General features: G+C 38.1%; 2 protein-coding genes across 4 annotated transcripts in view; one reads left to right on the top strand and one right to left on the bottom strand.

Annotated features, from left to right (window-relative positions):
• Positions 1-560, bottom strand: part of MIDEAS (mitotic deacetylase associated SANT domain protein) — a 108,462-nt gene extending 107,902 nt beyond the window's left edge. Inside the window, exon 1 of one of the 2 annotated variants that reach the window (XM_081942878.1) lies at positions 130-560. The gene's annotated coding sequence lies outside the window, so the exon portion shown is untranslated. Of the gene's footprint in view, positions 1-56 lie in introns of both variants that reach the window. The other variant, XM_081942877.1, reaches the window with a different exon arrangement.
• On the top strand, positions 79-24,968 carry PTGR2 (prostaglandin reductase 2). Of its 2 annotated transcripts, none has more exons than XM_081942911.1 (10): positions 79-212; positions 10,790-10,869; positions 11,631-11,749; positions 12,737-12,928; positions 13,370-13,540; positions 14,826-15,035; positions 18,743-18,864; positions 20,068-20,155; positions 20,975-21,014; positions 24,782-24,968. In XM_081942911.1, the coding sequence occupies exons 2-10, from the start codon at positions 10,833-10,835 to the stop codon at positions 24,844-24,846; spliced, it is 1,044 nt and encodes a 347-aa protein (XP_081799037.1). In that variant the 5' UTR covers positions 79-212; positions 10,790-10,832; the 3' UTR covers positions 24,847-24,968. The 2 variants fall into 2 exon arrangements, with proteins under 2 accessions (XP_081799037.1, XP_081799036.1); XM_081942910.1 differs by lacking the exon at positions 79-212 and adding an exon at positions 5,920-5,985.

The following is a 24,968-nucleotide window of genomic DNA, read 5'->3' as shown; positions in this document are numbered from 1 at the left end:
GGAGGGGAGCAGGAGCAACCAGAAAGGAGCAAAAGGAGAAGTCCGGAGTAAGCTACCTGCTGCAGGAGTCCACGGCACCGAAGAGCGGGCACGCACAACCCAAATCCAAGCGCGGAAGGACGAGCTCACCACAGCAGCCCAGACGGGTGGCAAAGACGCCGCCGTTGTCGTCAACCAGCCAAACCGAGCCAGCGCCAACTTCGCCTCTTGCGGTAGGATTCTGGGAAGGCGTCACTTCCTAGAAGTGGTAGATTCCGAAAGCAGCTTTTTGTAAGTCGGTGCCACCTCCTCGCGGTGCCCGGTTCCTCTGTCCCGACCGGTCGCGTGAGAAGGTGCAGGACTTATTAGGATGGTGGGCGGTGATTATCGGGGAAAAGGAAGGACGTCTTCGTATTGATAGCTCGGCATACCTGAAGCGCTTTTTAGTCTTGAACAACGAGTCCAGCTTTGCGCCAGTCCTGTTATAACTTGATGCTGGCAAGCGCCCCAGACGAGCCGGGTTCCTTGGCTCTTGAGACAGACAGTCCTACAAGCGCTGCCCTCCTTCCTTTCAGTTTTGATCAAGATAATTAATTTAAAAAGATTGCTGCCTTTCTGCAATTCAAATCAGGCTGCCTGCTGCCTAATGCGTTCTTCCGCAACCTGATAGCTTTCTAGGAGTGTTGGAGGTATCATAGCCAGACATTTAGGGGAGTTCTGGATCCAACATCTGGAAGGTCCCAGGTTGGGGAAGTTTGGCCTAATATTACACCCCACTTGATGTTACTTCTGTAAATGAGATTTCCTATATTTTAATTTGTTTTTGTGCTGTGTGTTTTTGATAGGATCCTGTATTCTTGCAGGCAAAGAGATAAACTATAGATAAAGTGCACATATTAGCCTAATGTACTGTGCATATCAGCCATATAAGGTTAATTTATGGTTGGTTGGTTTGTTGTGTGATCCAAGAACATTTGGATGAGTTGATCATAAGTGTGTGGTGTGAATATATCCACTACTACAGAATACTGCCTGCTCTTCTGTATCTTTCCTCCCAATTTTCAAAATGAGGGAGCCAGAATGACTATGGGTAACCTGACCTGTACTTTTCTCCTTTCTCTGGCTATGTTCTTACAACAACCCTTACTTATTGAAAAATTGCTTCTAGAATTAACAATGGCTTCACGTACCACATCGTATAGTTGTATAACTGGTTTAATTATTAACAATTGATTAGGTTCATTAAATCTTCAGATGCAACCAATCCTTTTGCCATAACTAATATGACACACATAGTTGTGGTTAATGTGTGTCCTGGGCAATTTCTTTAGCACCTTGACAGTTGAGTTTTCCCTTCACTGAGCAGATCTAGAATATTGTCTTCCTGCTTGGGCATCTATTTGCCTGCTGCCTTGTGTGAACCAACCTCTCTTTCCAAAGTAATGGATGTGAATAGCAGAGGAGGAAATAACTCCTTATCCATAGGAAGGGTCAGGAATAGGGCAATTGCTGTCTATAGTACTAAGCCCAAAGGATTAGGATACAATAATAGCATATTGAGAGTTTATGCTATTACTTTGTGCAGCGTGCTATCATTTTGTGTGTAGGAGAATGCTGGAACATGTCGTAATTGAACTGTGTCCATTAGCTGTTTCCCAATAGAGCTTATGTGTTGGCATAGTTGGCTTCTTTGTCTCTGTTTAGTGCCATTTTCTGGACTGGGTTAGTCTCAGTGGATATAACAGGTGACAGCTGTTCCATCTACATAGCAAGAGCAAAACTTTTTCCCAGCCCCCAGAGATGTCATTGGAGTATAGAGTCCCTTTCTAATCAAAAATAGGAATATATTCTTCTGCAAAAGCAGCTACAAAAATGACTAGATGCTTTACTTTGCTAAAATGCATTGTTCTGGTATATTTTACACATGGAAAAAGTCAATTAAAAAGGAAGATAGAGTAACAAATAGTTGGATATCACGCTAGCTTGGAAGAACAGAAACTTATAAAAATACATTGTAAAACTTTTTTTTCCAACATGGTAATCTGATTGGTGTTTCTCAACTGTGGCAACTTTAAGATATGTGGACTGGCTTGGGAATCCTGGAAGTTGAAGTCCATAAAGTCTCCAGGGTTGAGAAAAATTGCTCTATATTACTTGATCTTAGTGTCAGACAATGAAGATAAATTGTCACAAATAACAAAATAGCTTGCCTGCAGCCAAAACTGCATAGCAAAAGACTACAAGTGGAATTATTGCCTTTATGTTCATCATAGTAATCAAGTATTCTGAACAGAATTCATGAGTCTGCAATGAAATTCTCTCCATGTTGAATTAGAGGCTATCCTCACTAGATTTTATCCCTAAATTAATATGAAGGATCATTGCCTTAAAGAAAAACTTATTGTGTTTGTGTTGTATTTTTCATGGTTGGTTTTCTGAAACCTTCTTTAGCTGTTCTAGAAGGGAATGAATTGTGCCTAATATATTGTGTCAATGTTTGTCTTAGTTTGAAAACATTTCACGTTTTCAAGATACAAATTCCTGGGAATTGTTTTTGTGTTTGGCAGGATAAATAGATCAGTAGTATTCAGCTGTGATAACTTCCATTCCATTGATGGTGGAACAGTGTATGTCAGACTAATACAATTTCAGCAGGCAAGGTTTAAAATGCATGCATACCTTTTTAAAATGTTGACCCTAATCATACTTATTTTGGGGTAAGCCTTCTGTAATGGGAATCATACTGTCTCTAGCGTAATGCCTCTTTGCCTCTATCATGAACAGCGTGTGAAGAGCAGCTCTGTCAAGTTCTTAAGTCACAAGCAATACTGATATCCGTGTAGGCTTCACTGGGCAAGACATTAGGAGTTATTTATGACGTGTTTGGATCAGAAGTTTGAAAGTGTAACAAACGCTAATAAAAATCTAGCTTGAACAAACTCTGAAAATCCTAGTTCCTTAAAAATAGCATCAGCATCTATATGAAGAACTTTGTGAAAATAATTACTGCTTGGCCATGAGGAAAACACACCACACATAGATTAATAAGCAGACACATATACACACTAAAATGTTGATATTTATTTAAGTATAAGAACAGACAAGAGAAGGTTTGGTTACTTACTATCAATTATGTTAGCGACATGGACTCTTGCAAAGCTCTTTAGCTGTTGGTTTTTCATTCCTTCCGTTTGTTCTTCTCACAACCCATATTGGGGGCTTTCTTCCTTCATTGCTGCAGCTGTTGTTGCTATGCTGTCTATACTGTTGCTATGATTTGCAAGACTTCTGCATTTGCTGGATCATAGTTGTCTCTGATGAACAGTAATACCATTCATTCCCCTTGCAGTCTCCTCTCTCCAGTTTCTAAATAGAACAGTTTAATAATAAGGAATAGTTTCCGGGACCTAATATTTGGCTGTAGGAGTTTACCCTTTTTATGAGGGGCAGGAATCAGGATGAGTTTGGTGGCACCTTTCCAGCCAATGCATTGTATTAAAAAATGAAAGTTATCCTCACAACATTTTATACCTTAATGTGTTGGAAATTGTATTACCAGACTCCTTCTGATTTAAGGCTACTCGACTAACACAGTTGTTCTCCTACAATGTCTATAATAGGGGGAAATTATCCTAAATTATAGCTACTCATATCTAAAAAGAAAATATTGATTGATTGATTGATTGATTGATAGGTACCATCAAGTTAGTGTCGGTTCTTACCCAATATGTAGATAGATTTTCTCCAGGAGCATCATTCCCCAACTTGGCCCTTCAGAGTTTCCAGCAGTGTTGTAATTGAGTCAGTCTGCCTTGAGGTTGGTTATCCTGTTCTCTTTTCCAGCGTTACGAAATTCTCCAGAGAATTAGGTCTTCACATCCAAAGTATGACCATTAAAGAAGAATCTACATGCTTTTGTGATAATTTGGAATGAAAATTAAAATACCTGTAAGCTAAGACCTGTTGGATTTAACGTAATTTTCAGAGTATAAGACGCACCTTTTTACCCCCCAAAAGAGGGTGAAAATCTGGGTGCATCTTATACTCTGAAAAAATACAGTAATTAATATTTTATGGGAGATCACAAGGAAAGTAAGACTGCTGAAAACAGATCCAAAGATCCCTGAAAAAGGCAATGGCAAGCAACACTGTTTTCAAGAAAATTGCACAAATTATGTCTGTACAATCAGACTTAACTTAGCTGGATATGGGCAAAGTAAGTCAGCAGCACTCTTATCTACAATGTGCCATATTGCCAATGTGCCATATTGCTGCTTGTCAGACCTTCAAAGTAAACCAGACTAGGAAACCAAAGTTATGAATGCTAATATCAGTTTTATTGTAAAGTTACAATAAGAGAAATTTGAAAATCTAAAGATGCTTTCTCCTTTCTCTTTATTTTTATGAGAACTAGAAAGGGGTCAGGTTTGAGACACTCTTCTCGAATTACATTTCTGCCTCAGGCTCAAATTTCTTTTATCAAATCAGTACCTTGGATGCAGCTGTTTTCTTCCTCAAAGTCATCCCTACTACCCATTACACTGCCTTGTTCACAGGCCCACTTACAGTGATTAACTGAACTATGCTTTTTTCTGTTCCTAAATTCATGTGAGACATTCACCTGTAAATTAATTGCACAGATTTGGTTGGCCTAAAACACATAGAATAAAATGTGATTGACTGCTTTATAGGTTACATTAAATCTGACTGAAGTGTTAACCAGTGAAGAAAGTGAATATTTGTTTAGAGCTAGTATATTTACATGGAATAGTTTTCATTTAAATCCTGTATTTCAGGTCAACATTAACATGCAAGACAGCTTAAATACACACAGTCATACTACAGTCAAATAAGCATACTGACTCATTTAAAAAGGTTGATTTTGTGGCACCAAATGACAGATTTTGAAAGCTTGCATTTTATTTTATTATTTTATTTTTGAGTCTGCCTAATAATTATGGCACTTCTGTAAACTGAACACTGGATTTTTCCCCCTTCTGGCCAGCACAACTTACATAGCATGTCTGAATAATAAAGAATTTGACCATATTCAAATGCTCGTTTAACTTGATGCATAATAATATATCATTATACTTTTCTACCCCACAGAACATTTTAAAATCAGCAAGAATTTCAAGTTAAAGAGCACATAGTTGGATGTGCCCCTATTTTTTTCCCCACACAGCAGTGGCCAATTCTTTTGGATGCTGAATCCCAGTAAATCAGTGTTCTTCATCCTTGGCAACTTAAACATGCATGGCTTTAAGCTTCCAGAATTTCCCAACCAGCAGGGGAATCTAGATCTGATCTAATTTAGTGGGGCTTAATTGCATTTGCATGTCATAAGATTTCATTTCTAAAAAGCTTCAGTAATAAAAAGTAACCCTGAACTACAGCAGGAGACTAAAGTTTTGGAGTTATATATCCAGGACCCTTTCTTTCTAATAAATATGCATACAGGTAGTCCTAGATTTACGACCACAATGGAACCCAACATTTCTGCTGCTAAGCAAGAGAGATGTTAAGTAAACTTTGCCCCATTTTACAACCCTTCTTGCCACAATTGTTAAGTGAATCATGCAGTTGTTATAACACAATTTGGATTCCTTACCTGTCAGAAGATTGCAAAAGGTGATCACGTGACCCCGGAACATTGCAACCGTCATAAATATGAGTCAGTTGCCAAGAATCCAAAGTTTCATCACATTACTGTGGAGATGCTGCAATGTGAAAAACAGCCATAAGTGTGAAAAACAGCCATAACTCCCTTTTTTCAATGCCGTTGTAACTTGGAACAGTCACTAAAGGAACTACTAACTGTAAAACTAAGTTAAAAATGCCCCTTTTCCATTGCCCTTTTAAGTGGCTTTGAGTAATCTTCCATTGCCCTTTTAAGAGGAGGCTCGGCCAAACAGAGGCACTTTGAGCTTTTTTTTTTTTTTTTTTTTGCTCTTGTGACTTTTTATCTGATCCAGAATCAAAGGTGGTTGGAGACTCAGATCTCAGGTGAGTAAATCTAGGTTTCGTTCAGATGAAAAAGTGAGGTATGGAGAGAAACCCTTCGAATCTGCTTCAGAGCACAGACTTCTTAATAGTTCAGTGAACTTTTATATTTCACAGTGCATTGATTGCTAATGGATTATGCACTTAAATAAAATTTACTTTGCGCTAATGTGAACTGGATAATGATACTCCCCATTCACCCCAGAATCCCATAACTGTCTAATAGGTATGAATAGTATGCCCACTCTGCCCAATCACTTGCTGTATAATGACGAGAAAAATGCCCATGTTTTCTCCTATCATGAAGTTCTCAAAAGAAGAGAAACTACTAGACTTAAATTGAAACGAGGCAAAGAATTGTCTTGTGAAGACTTCCATCTTTCAGGAACTTGCAGCCCCGTAAGGAGAAAGCCTGCATAAAACAAAAATTTGTAGGAATGGGTAGGGAGTTACCTATTGAGCTTTTTAAAAAAGAGGAAACTTTGTAATGTTGGAGATAGGATGCGGCTCCTGTATTGAAATACTGAATTCAGAAAATTGTGTATAGGAATTATATGCCGAAACTATGTATAAAGTTTCTGAATAGCATCTGTCCTTCCCAGGATTCAGTAACATACCCATCTCATCCCAGCACTATCCTCCAACTCTCCAGAACTTAAGTGGAAAGTTTTCACCAGAAAATAAAGACCATTTGTTTTTCTGGGATTTTTTAAACTCGAGGGCACTTTTTTTTCCCTTGCTTGCTTTCAGTATTAAAGAGTTGTGATCTGTAAAATATTTGTAACTGTGTTATCTTAAGTCTGTATAGAAAGGTGTTTGATGATGTAGTTTTTCATGTTGATTTAGAATAAAGAGACAATGACATCCACAAACATGGATGTTTTTGTTTTTAATTAAGATTTTTAAAAACAATAATAAAAGAGAGTACAAGACAGAAAAATGAAATAAAATAAAATAAAAAGCAAATAAAATTCCCCTTTAAGAAAGTACCCTGTTTCCTTGGGAAAAAACAAAAACACCTCCCCAGATAATAAGGCCAATCCGGCTTTTGAGCGCATTTCCTAAAATAAGGCCTCCCCTGAAAATATTGCAACACAGCAGCAGCCATGAGGTGACCATGTCGTCGCCTCCTGCCCCTCAAAAATAATAAGACCTCCTCGAAAATAAGGCCAAGTGCTTATTTGGGGGGGGGGTCAAAAGAAAATAAGACCCTGTCTTATTTTCGGGGAAACACAGTAACTTCCCACCCTCGTCACAAGGATCAACAATTTTACAATCTATCTATGGAGATTCTCAGTCATCCAGGTCGTGGTTATCCCAAAGGTTCTTTTTTCAACAGGCAACGGGACTTTCTTGTTTATCTTTGAAGACATTTTGCTTTTCATCCAAGAAGCTTCTTCAGCTCCAACTGGCTGGTGGGGAATGGAAGGATTTATATTCCTTGCAGACAGCTGGTCATTTGTGTTCTGTTAGAGAGTCGTTGAGGCCACTTGGAGGTGTCCTCAGTCACCTGAGTAGTGCAAATGATTGTGGAGTCTTCTTGGAACTGCTGAAGGGACTTCTTGTAGACTGGAGATAGATGATGTCGTATCCCTCCCCCTCTGTTGAGAGAGGGATGTTCAATTTTGACACATATGGACAGAGAAAGAAGAAAGTCCAGTTGCCTTTTGAAAAAAAGCACCTTTCGGACAATTTCCTAATCTCTTCACTCCTCTTAGTTAACAAATATAAAACTTTTCATCCCATAACCCATCTCTTAGTAATTAACAAATCAAATAAGTAACATATTCTCTTTATCCAATTGTCAGCAAAAGTCCAAACAGAGCCCTAAAATATTAACATTAAATATAAAAACTAGACTTTCCGCCTCTCAACATTTACCTATAGGCAAAAACCTATTTAAAATGCATAAAAAGCTCCTGATTTTCTACTATAAACAAACCTAAGCAGATTTAACATTTTGATGTCCTTTTCTCCTTAAAAAAAAAGTACATAGTCCATTCGAACTGCTAACCATTCTAAAAATAACTGCTCCAAACGGGAATGTGTTCTATTCAAAAAAAAAGTATGGATGTTTTTGGTGGGTTTGATATTGTGTGGTGTGTTTTCTGAAGACACTAATCAGCCTTTTACCTGATCTCTACCACAAAATATTAGGGAAATTGCAATCATATGCATATTTATGATAGTACCCACCATTGGCTTTTAACATAAAATGCATCAGATTTTAGGTTTATGTTGAGTGATATAATTTTTGTTGTTAAAACCAGTGACGTGCGGTCAGGGGAGGCAGAGCCTCACCACTCTCATCATAAAAAGAAAAAAAATGGGGGGAAAAGGTCCCCTTCATGTTGACTTGGGCTCCGGTCCAGCTACCACCAACCAACGCCTGGGAAACACAGCTCCTCGGAGCTCCTCTATGCAGCCACCGCCCGCCCTTGCTGCCCCTTTCGTTGCTTTCCCATTCAGGTAGCTGTGCTGTCACCCCGCTCAAGCCTTGCCGCCTGCATGGGAAGCCGCCTGAATGGGAAATGGGAATGGGAAGCGCAGCCGCCTGAATGGGAAAGCAACGAAAGGGGCAGCGAGGGCGGGCGGTGGCTGCAGGCGGCAAGGCTTGAGCGTAGTGAAAGCGCATCCCCTTTTGTTGCTTTCCCATTCACCCCCCTCAAGCCTTGCCGCCGGGCCCCGTGAAGCCGCTTTTCCTGGGCAGCGATTGGTGAAGCCGCTTGACAACCACACAGCCGGCCCGCTGCCTCTCGGGTCTTTAGGAAGCAAACGCAAAGCAACCCACCACCACGGGCCCGTGTTTGTGGGTGCCAGCGGCTGCAAGCCTTGGATGGGCTCTTCTTCTTCTTCCTCCTCTCCCACACCCCTGGGAAGCTCCTTCCCCCATTTTGTGCATCTCCCTCCCTCACCCCGATTTTTTTCTTGGAGTCGGTGGCTCAGGAAAGGCCCGCCCTGTAGGTGAGTCTCTCGTTTGATGTGGGGCCATTCCCGGGAGCCGGCGGGTCTTTTGCTGGCTGCCAAGGCAGGGCTTCGCTGAGGTGACGACGCTGAAGAAAAGCCGTGCAGGAGGAATTAGGGAGATGCAGAAGGCCCGAGGGAGCTGGGGATCGGGCTTTGGGTTGGTGGGAGACCTTGAAGGAGTGGGGGGGGAAAGGGACTGGCGCCGGTGGAGGAAGCAACGCTACGCGGATCAGTGCACTCCACGGTCCCCTTAATGTTCACTCAGGAAGGCGGGGAATGGGACCACGTGTGCTGGAGGCTGAGGCTGCCTCAGCCTCCTGCACACGTGGTCCCATTCCCCGCCTTCCTGATGACGTCACCAGCCTCACCAGCCATAACCCTCACCGCACGTCACTGCTTAAACCCTTTCTTGATCAACAAAGGAATGTTGAAAATAAATTGTGTAAAGGAACTCAGAACTCCATTGTCGATTAGTAGGATAGAAAATTGAACAGAATGGGACAATAGTTGGTGTAAGCTGGTGGAAGATATCTCAGTTTTAAAGCTAGACCAGATTAGGTCAGGCTGCAGAGGGAAAAAAATCAGCAAAATTTATCATCTCACTTGGTAATCAATGAGAAAACCCACCATGCATTATATGTTTTCAATCACACTCTGAAACTGACCAATCTATCTGAATTGAAAACTGAAGTTCAATTCTCAAAAATGAACTAAAAAGAACTGTGGATACTTAAGAATTCATTTTGTATGATAAATGATGTAAACATTATTTGCTGAAACTGCTTGCTCCTTATCATATCAAAAACTCAGATTGTTATCCAGGATTGTCATGAAGTTCTCAGTATGATAGAACTTACTGCATAATAAGACTTACTATCTTATTTATTAAAAAGAAAACACCATTAGAAATTGCCTGCATGCTGTTATCCAATATGTTCCCCACATCCTGTACCTTTTATTCTTCTTACCCGTATGTGGGAGTTTTCATTTCTGCTTGATGAAATGATCAGCTTATGGAAGTCTGATAATGACAATGTCAGCTAAATTTATTTCCATACCGAGTTATCCAGGTTAAAATGCTTTTAAAAACTGAGGCAGTTTTTGCTTCCATTGCAAAAACAATCTCCGGGACAATTTGGCAGAAAACTACCGGTAATATAGACTGTGTTTTTAGCATGAACTTTTGCTTGTCTAGTTCTTGGTGAGCCATTTTAGCACTTCTAGCTATTTCTCCCTTCTATATTCTGTGCTTTACCAATCTGTTCTCTACCTTCTGTATCTGTGAACTTGTTTCCTTTCAACAAAGACTGTGAAGAAACACACTCTTCGGCGCTATTTCCTGACAAATGCTCCAAGCCATGCTTTATTGTTTGTATTTTTATAGATGGGTGGTGTATAACTAATAACTCAATCTGCCTTCCTCATACACACATTCCTCTTAATTTCACCTCATTATTACCCTAAACATAGCTTTTCATAAGCCAAGGAATACATTTGCTGGAAACATCCCTCCCCAAAGTAGAATGCAAGGAGAACAAGGAGAATAAATATGTGGCAAAATTTACATTGGATTTGATTTATATTTAAATTGATATTATTGTTTCCATTCCCCAAATTTATTGATTTTCCTTCCAGGTATGTATAGAATTGGTTGAGCAGTTTTGGAATGGCTCTGGTGCCATATCCAAAGACTTCAGAAAATGCACAGGGCTCTTAGTTGTACAGGTCTAGCGTAAAACCAAAACCATATCCTTTTGTTTAATCATTTGTTAGATTTTTAAACTGCTTAGTGGCAATTGCCTTCTAGGTAGTGTTAAACATGGTCCATTTTTTTTTACAGAGAATCTGATTTTCAACTGTGCCAGATATTTGCTGGAGGGGTGATGATCATTCAAAGAGTGGTATTGCATTCACGCCCTGGTATGTTTCTACTTGTTGGAGAACATATTTGAGTTTTGTGTCTTTGTAGAACATTGTAAATGGGAAGAGAAAAAAAATCCAAGAGGGCAATTTCTGATATACACATCCAAAGCTTGTTATGCAAGTCTTCAACAAGACATTCTTAGCAGACATTTTCTAATTACAGATGAGTTTATGTAAGAGCAAAAATGTATAAAGAAATAGCCTAAGTAAGATTACTGCTGTTTTTGAAGTATAAAGTGTGGAGAGTCCTGTAAACAATTTTGTATGTTTTGTGTATTCATGATTTCTAACAATAGCTATAAGCAATATTTACTGTGAATAGTGTATTCTTAACTTTGAAGGTTATTGTATTTGTGCTTTTCCTTCTGGCCCCTTGTTAATTTATATTTCACGAGATTTATAAAGCAGCTGGCCATTCTTGCACTAAAACTGGTGGTGTATCTTTCCAGTTTTCTTTACTTTAAAATTGCTGTGTGTCACAAACTACTTGGTTAGGAATGAGGATTTTTAGATGCATGCATCATGTTGAAAATCAGCATGGCCCAAAGGAAGAAAGTCTAGGGAGGAGAAATACAAATAGAATTTTGTAAATATCAAAATGGTGACTGACCCAACTTCAATGAAGAAACACATGCTTTTGTAAGGAACGTGAGTTCTCTAAAGTCAGATGTGATTGTTCAGAAATGCTAATTTAACTCCCATAATCTCAAGAGGAAGAAGAAACCAAGCTGTTAAACTTGTGATCTGACTCGTTCTAGGCATCAATGGAGTGCCAGTTGCAGAAAACTTCTGTATGGAAGAAGCCACCCTGTCAGACAAAATTGATGAAGGTCAAGTTAAAGTCCGTACACTTTATTTGTCTGTGGATCCCTACATGGTAAGTGGGTTTAATAAAAATATCCGAATATATGAAGAATATTTGGCCAGTTGATTCTTCATGTGATCTACCAGTCATGAATCACTTTAAATAGTGATGTATGACTTTAGTAGAGGGGAATATTTTGCTTTGCATAAATGCCCATGACCACAATTATAGCACACGTAACACACATACTGTGCAAGGTGTTTGGCAAATACCTGAGCTTTTGGTTTCCTCCTTCCAAGAAGATTGCTAATCTCAATATGGAAAGTATTGTAGCTTCTACAATTGAAGCCAATGTAACTGGGAGAAAGAATCATAAGATGATCTCTGAATATATGTAATCCTATGCCATACATTAATTTTGTCCCGAAAAAGTGTACAAACATGAGCCGCGGTGGCGGAGTGGTTAGAATGCAGTACTGCAGGCTATTTCTGCTGACTACTAGCTGCCTACAATTTGGCAGTTTAAATCTCACCAGCCTCAAGGTTGACTCAGTCTTCCATCCTTCCAAGGTTGATAAAATGAGGACCCAGATTGTTGGGAACAATAGGCTGACTCTGTAAACTGCTTATAGAGGACTGTAAAGCACTGTAAAGCAGTATATAAGTCTAAGGGCTATTGTTTTTGCTATATGGTAATTTTAAAAATCAGCACTGGAATTTACTTCAATTACTGTGAAGTAAACTTAGAGTTCTTTGTATAATAACCTAATTACATTCATTTTCCAGAGGATTACATCAGAAGGGTGTGTTGCATAATTTGAATTATGATTTTTTTCTAAGATGTACCATATAAACCAGAATAAGGAAAAAAAGATACTTTGGACATCAACCAACTTCTTAGTCTATCATTAATAAAAATATGACCTTTATTCTTCCTTCTTAGGCTTTTAAAGGGTTTATTGTATTGTATGTGTTGGCCAGCTATGTATCTCTTGGGAAAGAGAGAACAAAAAGATTGAGTTTTAAAAGATTCTCTTGCTACAAATAATTGTCTTTTAGCGGTGTCGTATGAATGAAGATGCTGGGTCTGACTACCTCCAGGCTTGGAAATTGTCTGAAGTTATTGATGGAGGTGGGATTGGTTGTGTGGAAGAAAGCAAAGATGTGTGTTTCACTCCAGGAGACTTTGTGACATCTTTTAACTGGCCCTGGCAGACCAAAGCCATTTTAGAAGGAAAGCAACTGAACAAGGTAACATTTTGTCACTTCTTTCCATTTCCTTTGGAGAAAAAAAATATAGACAAATGTGTCCTGATCTCTAGCAATATGAGGTTAAAGACTATGGATATCCATGGGGAGGGAGTTGAATGGAGACATGTAATGACTCAGAGGAGCAAGTAAATAATGACTGGTCCAACTACCAAGAGACTATGAGTTCTAACCTTGCCTTAGATATGAAGCTTCATATCTAAGGCAAGGTTAGAACTCATAGTCTCTTGGTTTCTAGCCTGATGCCTTAACCACTGCACTAAACTGACTTCAGATAGGACCCCAAAACATCCTCCCCCCCCCAAAAAAATATCAACTAACTTTGAACATTTCCAAAAGAATCCAGCCAAAAAAACAGAATGAATCTTGACTAGAATGATAATGCTTAATTAATTCCATCTTTGAAACCCTTTTTTCCTTCAGATCGATCCACACCTGGTAGATGGACACCTTTCCTATTTCCTGGGTGCAGCTGGCTTGACTGGGCTGACATCTTTGCTGGGAATCAGAGAGAAAGGACATGTATCTCCAGGCTCTAATCAAACCATGGTTGTCAGTGGAGCTGCTGGTGCTTGTGGCTCTGTGGCTGGGCAGGTAAGATACTATTAACTCAGTCTTAAGGGTTGTTGTTAGGAATTAGATTATTCTGCCTACGAATCTCAAAATTCTTTTTATTTGGCCCTACGGAGGCCATTATACTTTTTTCCTATACCTCAGAAATAGGCAGACTTTATCACGGGATATATATATATGCTGCATCTAGTACCCCCTGCCCCTGAAATGGGTTTGACGTATTTGGGGGAAAGCCCGGAGACATAGTTCAAAGCTACAAGAGTATTCTAAGCTTTGCAGAGGTAAAGGTGCCTATTTTAACTTGAAATCATCTCCAGCTCCAATCAAGCCAATATTCCCAATTTTTAGAAGACTTGGGAGCATGGGTGCAAGTCTTAAACACTGTTTCAAAACTCTCCAAACCAAAGAAAAAGGTCTAAAGATTTTGGCCCATCCTTTCTATAAGTTCATGACTCACTAGTCACCTCCCCTGTGGTCCTTAGGAGCCTTTATTTTATCCTTTTTTAAGTTCACCTCACATGCTATGTGGAATAGGAAGACATCTTCTATTAGAGCCAACAGTCTCTTTTTTTTTTGCTGATAGATGTGAGGATCGCTGCTTTCATTTGAGACTATGACAAAGAATAGAATAGAACAGAACAGATCAGAACAGAATTCTTTGTTGGCCAAGTGTGATTGGACACACAAGAAATTTGTCTTTGGTACATATGCTCTCAGTGTACATAAAGAAAAATAAAATAGAATACATTCATCAAGAATCAAGATACAACACTTACTGAGAGTCATAGGTTACTAATAAGCAATCAAATCATACTAGGAAATAAATAAAACAATATAAATTTTAAAGATACAAGCAACATGGTCATAGTCATAAGTGGAAAGAGACAGATACTAGGAAGGAAGAGGAGAATAATAGTAATACAGTCTTAGTTGGTAATTTGACAGTGTTGTGGGAATTAGTTGTTTAGCAGAGTGATGGCATTCAGGGGAAAACTGTCCTTGTGTCTAGTTGTTCTGGTGTGTAATGCCCTTTTGAGAGTAGAAGTTGAAACAATTTATGTCCAGAATGTGAGGGATCTGAAGAAGGGCAATGGGTTAAAATATATTTTTAATCATTCCATGATTACTGTCCAGTTTGGTTTTCTCTCTCTCTCTGCTGGTTCCTTGAGAGAAAAGATGCATACAATGATTATTTTGTAACTGACAGAAAATATAGATTCATCTTTTTTTAAAAAAAAAATCCTTGTGGTGCAAGACCAGTGATTGCAAAAAGCTGACTTTTTGTAATGGTTTTCTGCTTTCAAAGATAGGTCTCCTGGAGGGCTGTTCTAAAGTAGTCGGCATTTGTGGCACAGATGAAAAATGCAAAGTTTTGGTCTCTGAAATGGGTTTTGATGCTGCAATCAACTATAAGAAAGAGAATGTGACACAGCAGCTGCACAAATTTTGCCCAGATGGAGTGGATATCTATTTTGACAATGTTGGTGGCGACATCAGTGATACAGTAATAAGACAAGTGAGTGTGCCGCATCTACTTTTGACTTTGTTTAGGCATTTATGTGAATGCAGGGAGAAGCAAGATGCGGACAAAACAAATACCATGTTCAGTCCCACTCCTGCTCCCCTACATTAAATTTGTTTTGGCTTTAAGGTGATCCACAGGATCTAGGCCCCAAATATTGCAGGGACCCAAATAGCTGGAAATTGGGAAAAGGACAGGAATATATGTTTTTCTTTTCTTTCCTCATTTTGAGCTCCCCATGAGTCCTTGTGCTGGTCCAGGATGCAATAATGTGAGAAGTCATGGATGCATAAACCAAAATTAGGTTGGCAAAGCATTCAGATAATCAAATCACCAACTTTTCTACACCAGGATATAACTTCTCACTAAATCTATCTGAACCACACTTGCGTAAGATAGAATCAATTTTCAATTCAGGAAAGCCGAAATGGTTTTTACTCTTAAGACACTTTCTAATATAATTGTTTACCTAAAATTTGGCAGGTAAATATGTGCAGATAATCTGAGATAACACCATTTCTTTTTCTAAATTGTGAAGTAGTACAGGATCTAATATTTGTTGGAATATATGTTCCTAAAAACTGAGCTGTGTCTTTTATATTGTTCTTACACTTTTCCGGGGTTCTGTTAATCAATAAACTTGAGACAAGATGCTTATTACCTACATATTTTTAATTTTATGGTTCTTGTCCACACTGATTTCCACTGATGTAGCGTCAACCAATGAATGCAAAGATCTTTTTTATAAAATTGCAGTATGTGTCTTCTCTGCATTTTGTTTAACTTTTGTTTGACTGAAACCCTTTTTCTTTTTTCTTTCTTTTATAAAATTCACTTCTATTCTCATCCAAATTAAGTTGTGCAAGTGATCTTATTTTCATCACATCGTATTTGGTATCTGAAGCATGCTTAAAATTCTGGCCAAAGTGATAATGTGACATTCATGACTATGTTTGCATGACACATTATACACAGACTAATGTGTAGCATGAAGCCAATCTAGTGATACCAGAACAATTGGATTCATTTAATAAACTGTATTTAAGTTAATCATAGTAAATATGCTGTTGCACAACACTTACACTGTATAGTCACATCCATAAGAAACGATAGTCCCATCCATAACAAACCATGATAACATAAAAGTGACACATCTGATTATATCATTACATAGTATAGATGTTGCAATTACACATTTGCATGATGATATCCAATGCAAAAATAACCATCATGATGTAAGGGTCATCACTTGTCCCTTTTCCCCATATCATGGATACCCATGCAGCAGTGACGTGCAGTGAGGTTTATGGCTGGTGAGGCACTGACACAGTGGTGGGTTTCAAATATTTTTAGACTGGTGGACTTCAACTCCCAGAATTCCACGGCCAGACATGCTCAGTTCCGATTTAAAATGACAGCGTTGTTTTTCTCCTTTGCGAAATAAGTTTCCTTTTTTCATTTTCTTTTTCTTCTCCCTTCCCTCCTTCCTCCCTCTCTCCCTTCCTCCCCTGTCTCAAACACGCGCGCACACACACACACACACACACCCAAGTTGGATTGGACTATCTCTCCTACCCCCTTCTCTCACTCACTCACTCTCAAACAAACAAACACACACACAAAAGTTGGATTGGCTATCTTTTCCAGTGGCTTGAAAGCAGCTCCTCTGCCATCCCCCCCATTCCCCTGCTGCCTTCCCCAAACTTCTCCACCATTGCAAATGCAGCCTGCTGTCTGGTGGGAAATGCCTGGAATGCAATAAAGCCCACCCACTCATTTCCTGCTGGCAGGCTGGGGTGAGAGGAGAGGCAGAGAAGCCGGAGGGGAGCCAATCCGAGACTTCCAAAAGAAAGAGGCTGGGGGAAAGTGTGTGTGCTACAGCAATGGCTGTTTGCCTGGCTTCCATGGATGACTCTGCTTAACTGTTAAAAAAGGCCTCTAAAAAAGTGCTTTCTACTATGAGTCAGGAGAACTGCGTGCCTCACCTATGTCAGGAATTTTTAGGCTTTGAACCCTTGCTTAACTCTGCTCGAGTGATCATAAAACGTCTAAAGTCAGACTAGAGGAGGCATGCAGTTCTCCTGCCTCATAGTAGAGGGCGCTTTTTTGAGGCTTTTTTTTAACAGTTAAGCAGAGTCATCCACGGTGAGGCAGCAACTAGCTCAGCTTTTTCCTTTTAATTTTTTTTTCTTTTCATGATGAGAGCGGTGAGGCTCTGCCTCACTTGCCTCACCTGACTGCACGTCACTGCATGCAGTATACAATAACTGAGATGAATAGCATTTTGACTCTTTTTTTCTTTACTCTTATTTTTCCTGTAGACGAATAAATGAAACATATTGCTGATTGTTGCAACAGAATGTAGGCCAGACAAATGGGATGTTCTTCTGCTCTTTTTCAGTACAATAAAATGTAATAAAAACACACTGTTCTTTTAACGGCTCTCTTAGTCAACCCTTTGCTGTTTAATGTTCTATTGCAATTCTATCGCACAGTTTTCAGACTGTGCTTCCAGGAGAGCCATTGTGCTTTGGCCAGCAGAACTTTGCTAAGATGAACTGTAGGAAAAGGCCAGTATAAATAATAGCCTGTCCGCTCTTTTGGGAAAGCCTAGCTGTCGATTCTCAGAACAGTACTCATGCTCTAACTTGCAGAGAAGAGTGGAAGATCACTCAGGAAGATTTAGCAATGTCTTTGCCACATTATGACTTTAGTTCTTACATATACTTTGACTGAAAATTGGCAGAAAGCTAATCTACTCCATCCATCATAGCCTTTTTTGCCTCCTTGCTCCAAGGCTTTTGATAATCCCATGCATTTTTCTCTATTTTCTTACAGCAGCTGTGGTTCCAGCATACTTTCTACTAGTTCCTAGCTGCAGGATGTAGTGTTACTTGTCACTGTCACTGGAAATGAAGTGTGGGCAGTAAGGGCTTTGTTACTAGTGCAAGCATTAGATAGTTAGACATATTCCTCTCTCCCTAAAGCAGCGGTCCTAAGCCTTTTAGGCTCTGTGGACCAGCGGTGGAAGCAGCAGGGCGAAAGGGCATAGTTTTGCCTGTGCACACACTGCTTGTGCAAATGCAGCTTCACATGCTCCCCACCACTTGGGTTTCCAACAGGCTGCAGTCTAGACCACTGACCTAAAGGATACATCTTCTAAGAGATACATAAACAGGACTAATATATTTGAATGATACCTAGGTGGTGCAAAGACTTAAGAGATTTATGTTTCTTTGCTGCTATCTAGTGATCATTCACATTTTTGACAATTCCATGCTTGGATATGACAATTCCATGCTTGGATTATTATTTGACAATTCCATGCTTGGATTATTATTATTTTTTGACATTTTATATTTGTGAATTAAATCCTTACAAACACAGTAATGAATATATTGAGATGGCAAATGCGCAGTTTGGATTGTTATCTAAAAGAATAAGTGAAAAAAGAATGTAATCTCACAGCTTTGTTTTCTATAAGTGAGTCCTGGAACGCTTTCCAGGATCTTCTGTAACACACAGAAAAGCTGGATTTTGGTGTATAAGGTCTTAAGAATCATAAATATGAAAGAATTCTATTGTTGTGAACCATTTATCTGTTAGTTATAGACTGAATGTCTAACTTTCCATAACAGTTCTAAAAAATACTCTTAAGAAATGCAAACTGCAATACTGTATTGTCTTTTTGTTCCCAACAGATGAATTCAAATAGCCATATTATTTTATGTGGTCAGATCTCCCAATATAACAAGGACATGCAGTACCCACCTCCTTTACCTCCAGAGGTAGAAGAAATAAGGAAATCACGGAACATTACTAGGTATTCCTCATTGGTTTCTTCCTCCAAATGAAAAACTGAATAAAATCTGCCAAAATGTGTGAATTCTTTTTTTTTAAGTTCTAAAAATTGCCTTTCTAGATTGATGAACTATCTGTGAAACAAGATCACTCAAATAATTACTGGAGTTGAACTTGCAGCTTTACAGAAAACTCTGTCAGTGGATGATCAGTGAGAAAGCTCTTTAATAGAAAAAGAAAATGGGCAGGCTGATTTTCATATATGCCGAGGGAAATTGGAGTTGGAACTACAATTAAACAAATAGACAGCTAATATAAAACTTCATCAGTGGATAAATGTGACATGCTTCCAGTTGCTCTCAGTCTCTTAAATCATGCCTTTTAAGTCTTACTGACTGGAGAATGAAACAATTTTGTGCTTTATTTGCACCATTCCAAAGCTTCACGTGTTACCTGAGAACATTTAAGAGTTATTTGATCAGAAATTTAAAATGATGCAGCAGTATGCTGGTCTATCCTTTCCCAGAATGATGTTTTTAATATGAATTGTATTAGAATACTCCATTGTTCCCAGTGAGATTAGAACAGGGATTATTCAATTATTCTATTGCATCGGAAAGTTAATTATCCTCTGTTTGGAAATGTGTCTTTTGGAGTAGGCAAAGGATGGGCACTAAATTCACATTGTGTCATCTTTGGAATGGCACAGATGTAAAGGTTCCCAATAGGCTAAAATATAATTTCAGATGAGCCATTTACACTGTTAAAATATTGGACCAATTGGATCATTTCCTGACCCTTTAAATTATGTTTGCTGAACTGTGTTGCCATTTCTACCTGCTGCAAGTAAGACAGAACATACTGCTTGTTTCCATCCATGACATATTTGATGACTTTTGTAGCTACTCTTTCCTGTAATGATTCTTAAAATTGGGAGTTTTTTGATCTGCTGACAAAACTATCCCCCTCGAGTTTATTTTGGACTATAACCTATTGAATGATTATGTATGCAACTGTAAATATTTTTCTGTAAATGATGGTTACAATTAGATTGGAAATTTAATTATTGCCCTAAATGTTTTCTATGAGAATGGTAGCTGTTCCCCTTTACGCATAAAATGAAATCAGAAAGGCATTTCAGAATGTTTTTAACATTTAATATTAAACATTTAATATTTAACATTTATATTCAACTGCTGTGAGATGTCAATTTCATTCTTCACAGAGAAAGATTCCTGGTTTTGAACTACATGGAGAAATATTCAGCTAGTACTCTGCAGCTTTGTCAGTGGATCAAAGAAGGAAAATTGAAGGTATTATAAAAATCAATAGGTACATTGGTCAGGGCCGCAAGCAATCATTTTCTTTCATTGACATTTTCTTTTCTTATTTGTTGTGGTTGCTGAAGCTGAATGAATAACTCATTTCTCCGTATCTACAATGAATAGAGACACTTTTTAGAAATCATCTGATTAGGTGTAAATATCCGAAGAACTGAGATTACAAAAGTTAGAAGCAGATGGAGGGTTTCGAGTTTATATAAGGTATGCAACAAGCAACAAGTTGCGAAGAGAAGTCCATACAAATCTTATTAAGGAAACAACCAGAAGATTATTCCCACAAATGGCAAAAGACATAAGACTGCACTATTACTGGAAAGACACAGGTTGATATATGAAAGCTTATAATAAAAAAATAGTTAAATTTAGAGCATTATGTAAAAAAATGAAGTGATAATGGATATAGTTAGATAAATAATTGATAATGATAACAATGTATACATATGTATTGGTTTGATGAGGAAATTTTCATATAAATTGCAAATGTTGACTACGAAAGGAAGTTTAGAAATCCTGTTATGTATGAAAGCTTATAATAAAAAATTAAGTCAAATTTAGTTAAAAATAATGCATATATATGTACTGGTTTGATAAAAGGAAATTGGATATAAATTGTAAACAGTGATTAAGAAAGGAGGTATAGAAACTTTAAATATCCAAAGAACTGAGATTACAAAAGTTTTGTTTTGATAATTTTCAACAGTGTTTAATGAAAGGGAAAAAAAATACTAGATTGCATCAAAAGGAGGAAAAATAACCTTTAATGCTACTTTGTTTTTTTAAAAAAAACAGGTCAAGGAGACAGTCGTGGAAGGCTTAGAAAACATTGGAGGTAAGAGATGGTTTCTTTCTTCTGACTGTATGTCCTTAATTAAAATATATGGATACAGGAAGGTCCCCTGGTTTATTTATGGTTCAAACAGCAAAATTGACCCGAATCTGAATGCCATTGCCATTCACAGTTAAGGAATGCTAAATATACTTCTTAATTAATGTGTTTACATTTAAACTGAATGTGTTTAAATGTTAAATCTTGCTGAATCTAAATTCAACAAAACTAATAGTTCTTAAAACTATTGTCTTACTATCTTGGAGCATTTTTGAAAATTTAAAGAAGCAATTGTTGTATGCTTCTTGCACTATGAATTTACAAGTAATCATCTGGCTTAATTTTATTTTTCCACAGCAAATTCAGCCTACCTAGGAATCAATAACCAACTCTTTATCACAGAATTTCTAGGGAGGATATTATGTTTTATTATTATATATCAGTAGTCTGTATATAAGTGAACCGGAAAATTATATCCATAATTTCTGCAACAATCATTTGTTTTAGCATACATTGTGATGAAAACAGTATTTTAACAGCCATGCTGATTGGGGAATGGAAGCTGAAATCCAATGTGCAACGCACCAGGTTGGGGAAGGCTGAGCAATCTAATTCTTACAACAATAGGTAGAATTGAGAATCAAACTAAAAATTAATTAACGTAAGGGATTTCATTTCCTGATTTTATATCAAACATTTGGTAGACAAAGGTTTTCGGTTCTTTATCAATTTGTGAATTTCTCTTTTGTGAGACTTATACTTTTAAAATATTTAAAATACCCTTTCCCCTTAATCAACGTAATTTACATACAAAAGAATATATAATAGAAGTAAGCCAATAGACAAAGTACAGGTAGTCCTTGACTTAGAACAGTTCATTTACTGACTGTTCAAAGTTACAACGGGATTGAAAAATGTGACTACTGTTTTTTACACTTAAGATCATTACAGCATCCCTGTGGCCATGTGATCAAATCTGGGTGCTTGGCCACTGGTTCATATTTATGACGGTTACAGTTTCCTGGAGTCATGTGATCACCTTCTGTCAATGGGGAAGCCAGATTCACTTAACAAAAATATTATTAACAATTTCAGTGATTCAACTCTGGCAAGAAAAGTTGTAACTTTTGACGTAACAACAGAAATGTTGAGCTCAATTCCAGGATTGCCTGTAATGATTTAATACATTCTACCAAGTCTGCATTTAAAGACCACATAAAATATATTATTACGGAGTTTCAGAAAGGAGAAAATCTTGGCTTCCATCACTTGAGAGCCTCAGGGCAATTGCAACAGCTACTGGTTTTACCTCATGTCATGAGATTAAAAACAATAGTTGGAGCTGATCAGAGGATCTTAAATACCATGAGAGGTCAGAGGTGAGATACAAGAATACTGAATGCAAGGCCGCAGCTCTGAAGGCCTTTAAAGATAAAGAATTATCTTTCATTTGGCCTGAAGGAACGGAGAGAACTGTTGTAGTTATCACAGTTTTGGGGCTATTTGGAAAGCCTGAAAGAAAAGGGGAGAAGAAACTAGAGGAACTATGTAAATGTGAGAGAGAAAAGAGGCCAAGAAACTGAGAAAATATATATATAAGAAGATACCTCCAAAGAAAAAAGAATGCTAATTGAAGAATGAAAAATTTTATTGGACAAAAAAAATAGCACATTTGTAGTTCTTCCAAAGGCAAAGCCCGACGTGGAGAGGAGAGGATATAGTCTACAATATAGTCTACAACCTGAGGAATGTCAAGAGGAGGAAAACCAAAAATGTTCATGGAAGGAGGGAGTATAAAGAGTGCTTACAAAAATTTGAGTTACAAATTTTCGCCCATACGAACAAAGCTTCTGCAATTCCAAGCCAGAAGGTCCAGTAAAGCAGGAGGATGTGGGGAAAGGCTAGTTTACTGCATGCTATGTATGTATGTATGTATGTATGTATGTATTGTGTTACAACCCCTGGTATGCCCAAATTCAAATCCCAGTAAGGTACTGGTTCGAATCCCAGTAAGGGTATGGCTAGCTGATGAGAGCTAAATAGCTTGAAATAGATCTATACTAGTCTCCCTTTATTTATTTATCAGCACAAATACAACACACACACACACACACACACACACACACACACACACATATATATATATATATATATATATATATAATGTTTTCGTAGATTTTCACGGGTGTAGGTATGCTGGTTTTGTTGTATTCGGGTCTTTTCCCGTGTATACATACATACATACATACATACATACATACACGCTTGGCAGCACCATCACACATTGGGAGGCTAAACTTACCCATTTTGGACCCTACCCTGTCCTGTCTGTTCACTGATTTCGTGGTTTAGTTTGCAGTGTTCTTCAATTTATTTAATGGGCAAAATAAAAATTCCATATTTTTTATACTTGGACTCACAAATAGCTTCTTGGAATGCAATATGTTCATAAGTAGAGGACTGCCCGTATTCCAAAATTGAAAATCCACATATTGGCTAGAAGTTACTAAATAATTCTGAGCAATCAAGTGCTTGCATCATTATGATATAACCATTGCACAAGAGTTGAGAATGCAGAATCAGCTGGCACAATTGCTATTGCTTTGCTTCAGCCTGGATCAGTGGGGATCTGCCTGGGGCTAGCCTTTGAGATGAAATTGCTCATGCAGCCACATGAAAGAAAACACAAAGATTTAAAACTTGTACTGACACCAAGTTTTGATGGAAACATTTATTTAAAGGTTTTTTTTTTCATTATACTGAAGTACTATTAGGTTGCAAAGGAGAGGAATGCTTATTTGTGTGGTCCTACATAGATGGATATTTGTAGATCAAGCTAATGGTATAGTTCTGATTATAACAAATACATGTTAGCTGGACAATATGGAACTTATTTCTCATTGTCTACGTATTGGATGTGTTTAAACCAGGGGTGAAATTCGGCAGGTTCTGGAGAACCGGTAGTGGAAATTTTGAATAGTTCAGAGAACCGGTAGCAGAAATTTTGAGTAGTTCGGAGAACTGGCAAATGTCATCTCTGGTTGGCCCCAGAGTGGGGTGGAAATAGAGATTTTGCCGTATCCTTCCCCTGGAGTGGGATGGGAATAGAGATTTTGTATTATCCTTTCCTTGCCACGCCCACCAAGCCACAGAACCGGTAGTAAAAAAAATTGAATTTCACCACTGGTTTAAACTATCCAGTCTAGCCTACACTTTCCAAATAGGTTTCCATCTATTTATTAACCAGATCCAAGCCTCCTCAGTTTGTTCAAGTCCAGTGAAAATAGGCTAGTGCTAGTACTTGTACATTAGTGCATTAGAAGTATTCAGTATATAGAAATGAATTTGTGGTATATCATACACTACCTACCTAGCTAAATCGAGTGTTTTGTTGCTTTGAAAACAAATTGCCTCTATCACCATGAACAAACTTGTCAGTTTGAATACAGATTGCCTGCCTTTATTATTTTTATAACAACTCAAGGCAGTGATATTCCAATAGCCAACTTTTGAGATGAGTTGGGTTGAGAATGAGCAACTTGTCCAAAGTCATCCAGCTGGCTTTCCTGGCTAAGGTAAGAATAGATCTCCGAGTCTCCTGGCATCTAGCCTAAGCTGGCTGTCTTTAAAACCATGGGCTGATTATTGAAGGAAAAATAATGTTATTTTGTACATTTAAGTAAATTCAGAAAGTGTTTGTATTTAAAATTAAAACACCAATGTAAAGTATTTCAGCTTTTGAACTATTTCAATTTTTTCCCCTCTTACAGCTGCTTTCGTGTCAATGATGAGTGGGGGCAACGTTGGAAAACAGATAGTGCTTGTTTCCAAATAAAAATCATTTCTGATCTATTTTGTGTCCACTAAGAAAAGAAATATTTGCATAAGCCTGGAATGAACTTATCCTTTGTATCTGTATCCCATTTTGAGGATTAGTAAAATCTTTTGACTCTCTAA

The sequence above is a fragment of the Natrix helvetica genome (assembly GCF_964273705.1).
Source record: "Natrix helvetica genome assembly, chromosome: 1".
Lineage (NCBI taxonomy): Eukaryota > Metazoa > Chordata > Lepidosauria > Squamata > Natricidae > Natrix > Natrix helvetica.
The sequence above is the reverse complement of the archived record's forward strand: the minus strand, read 5'-3'. Positions and strand labels throughout refer to the sequence as shown.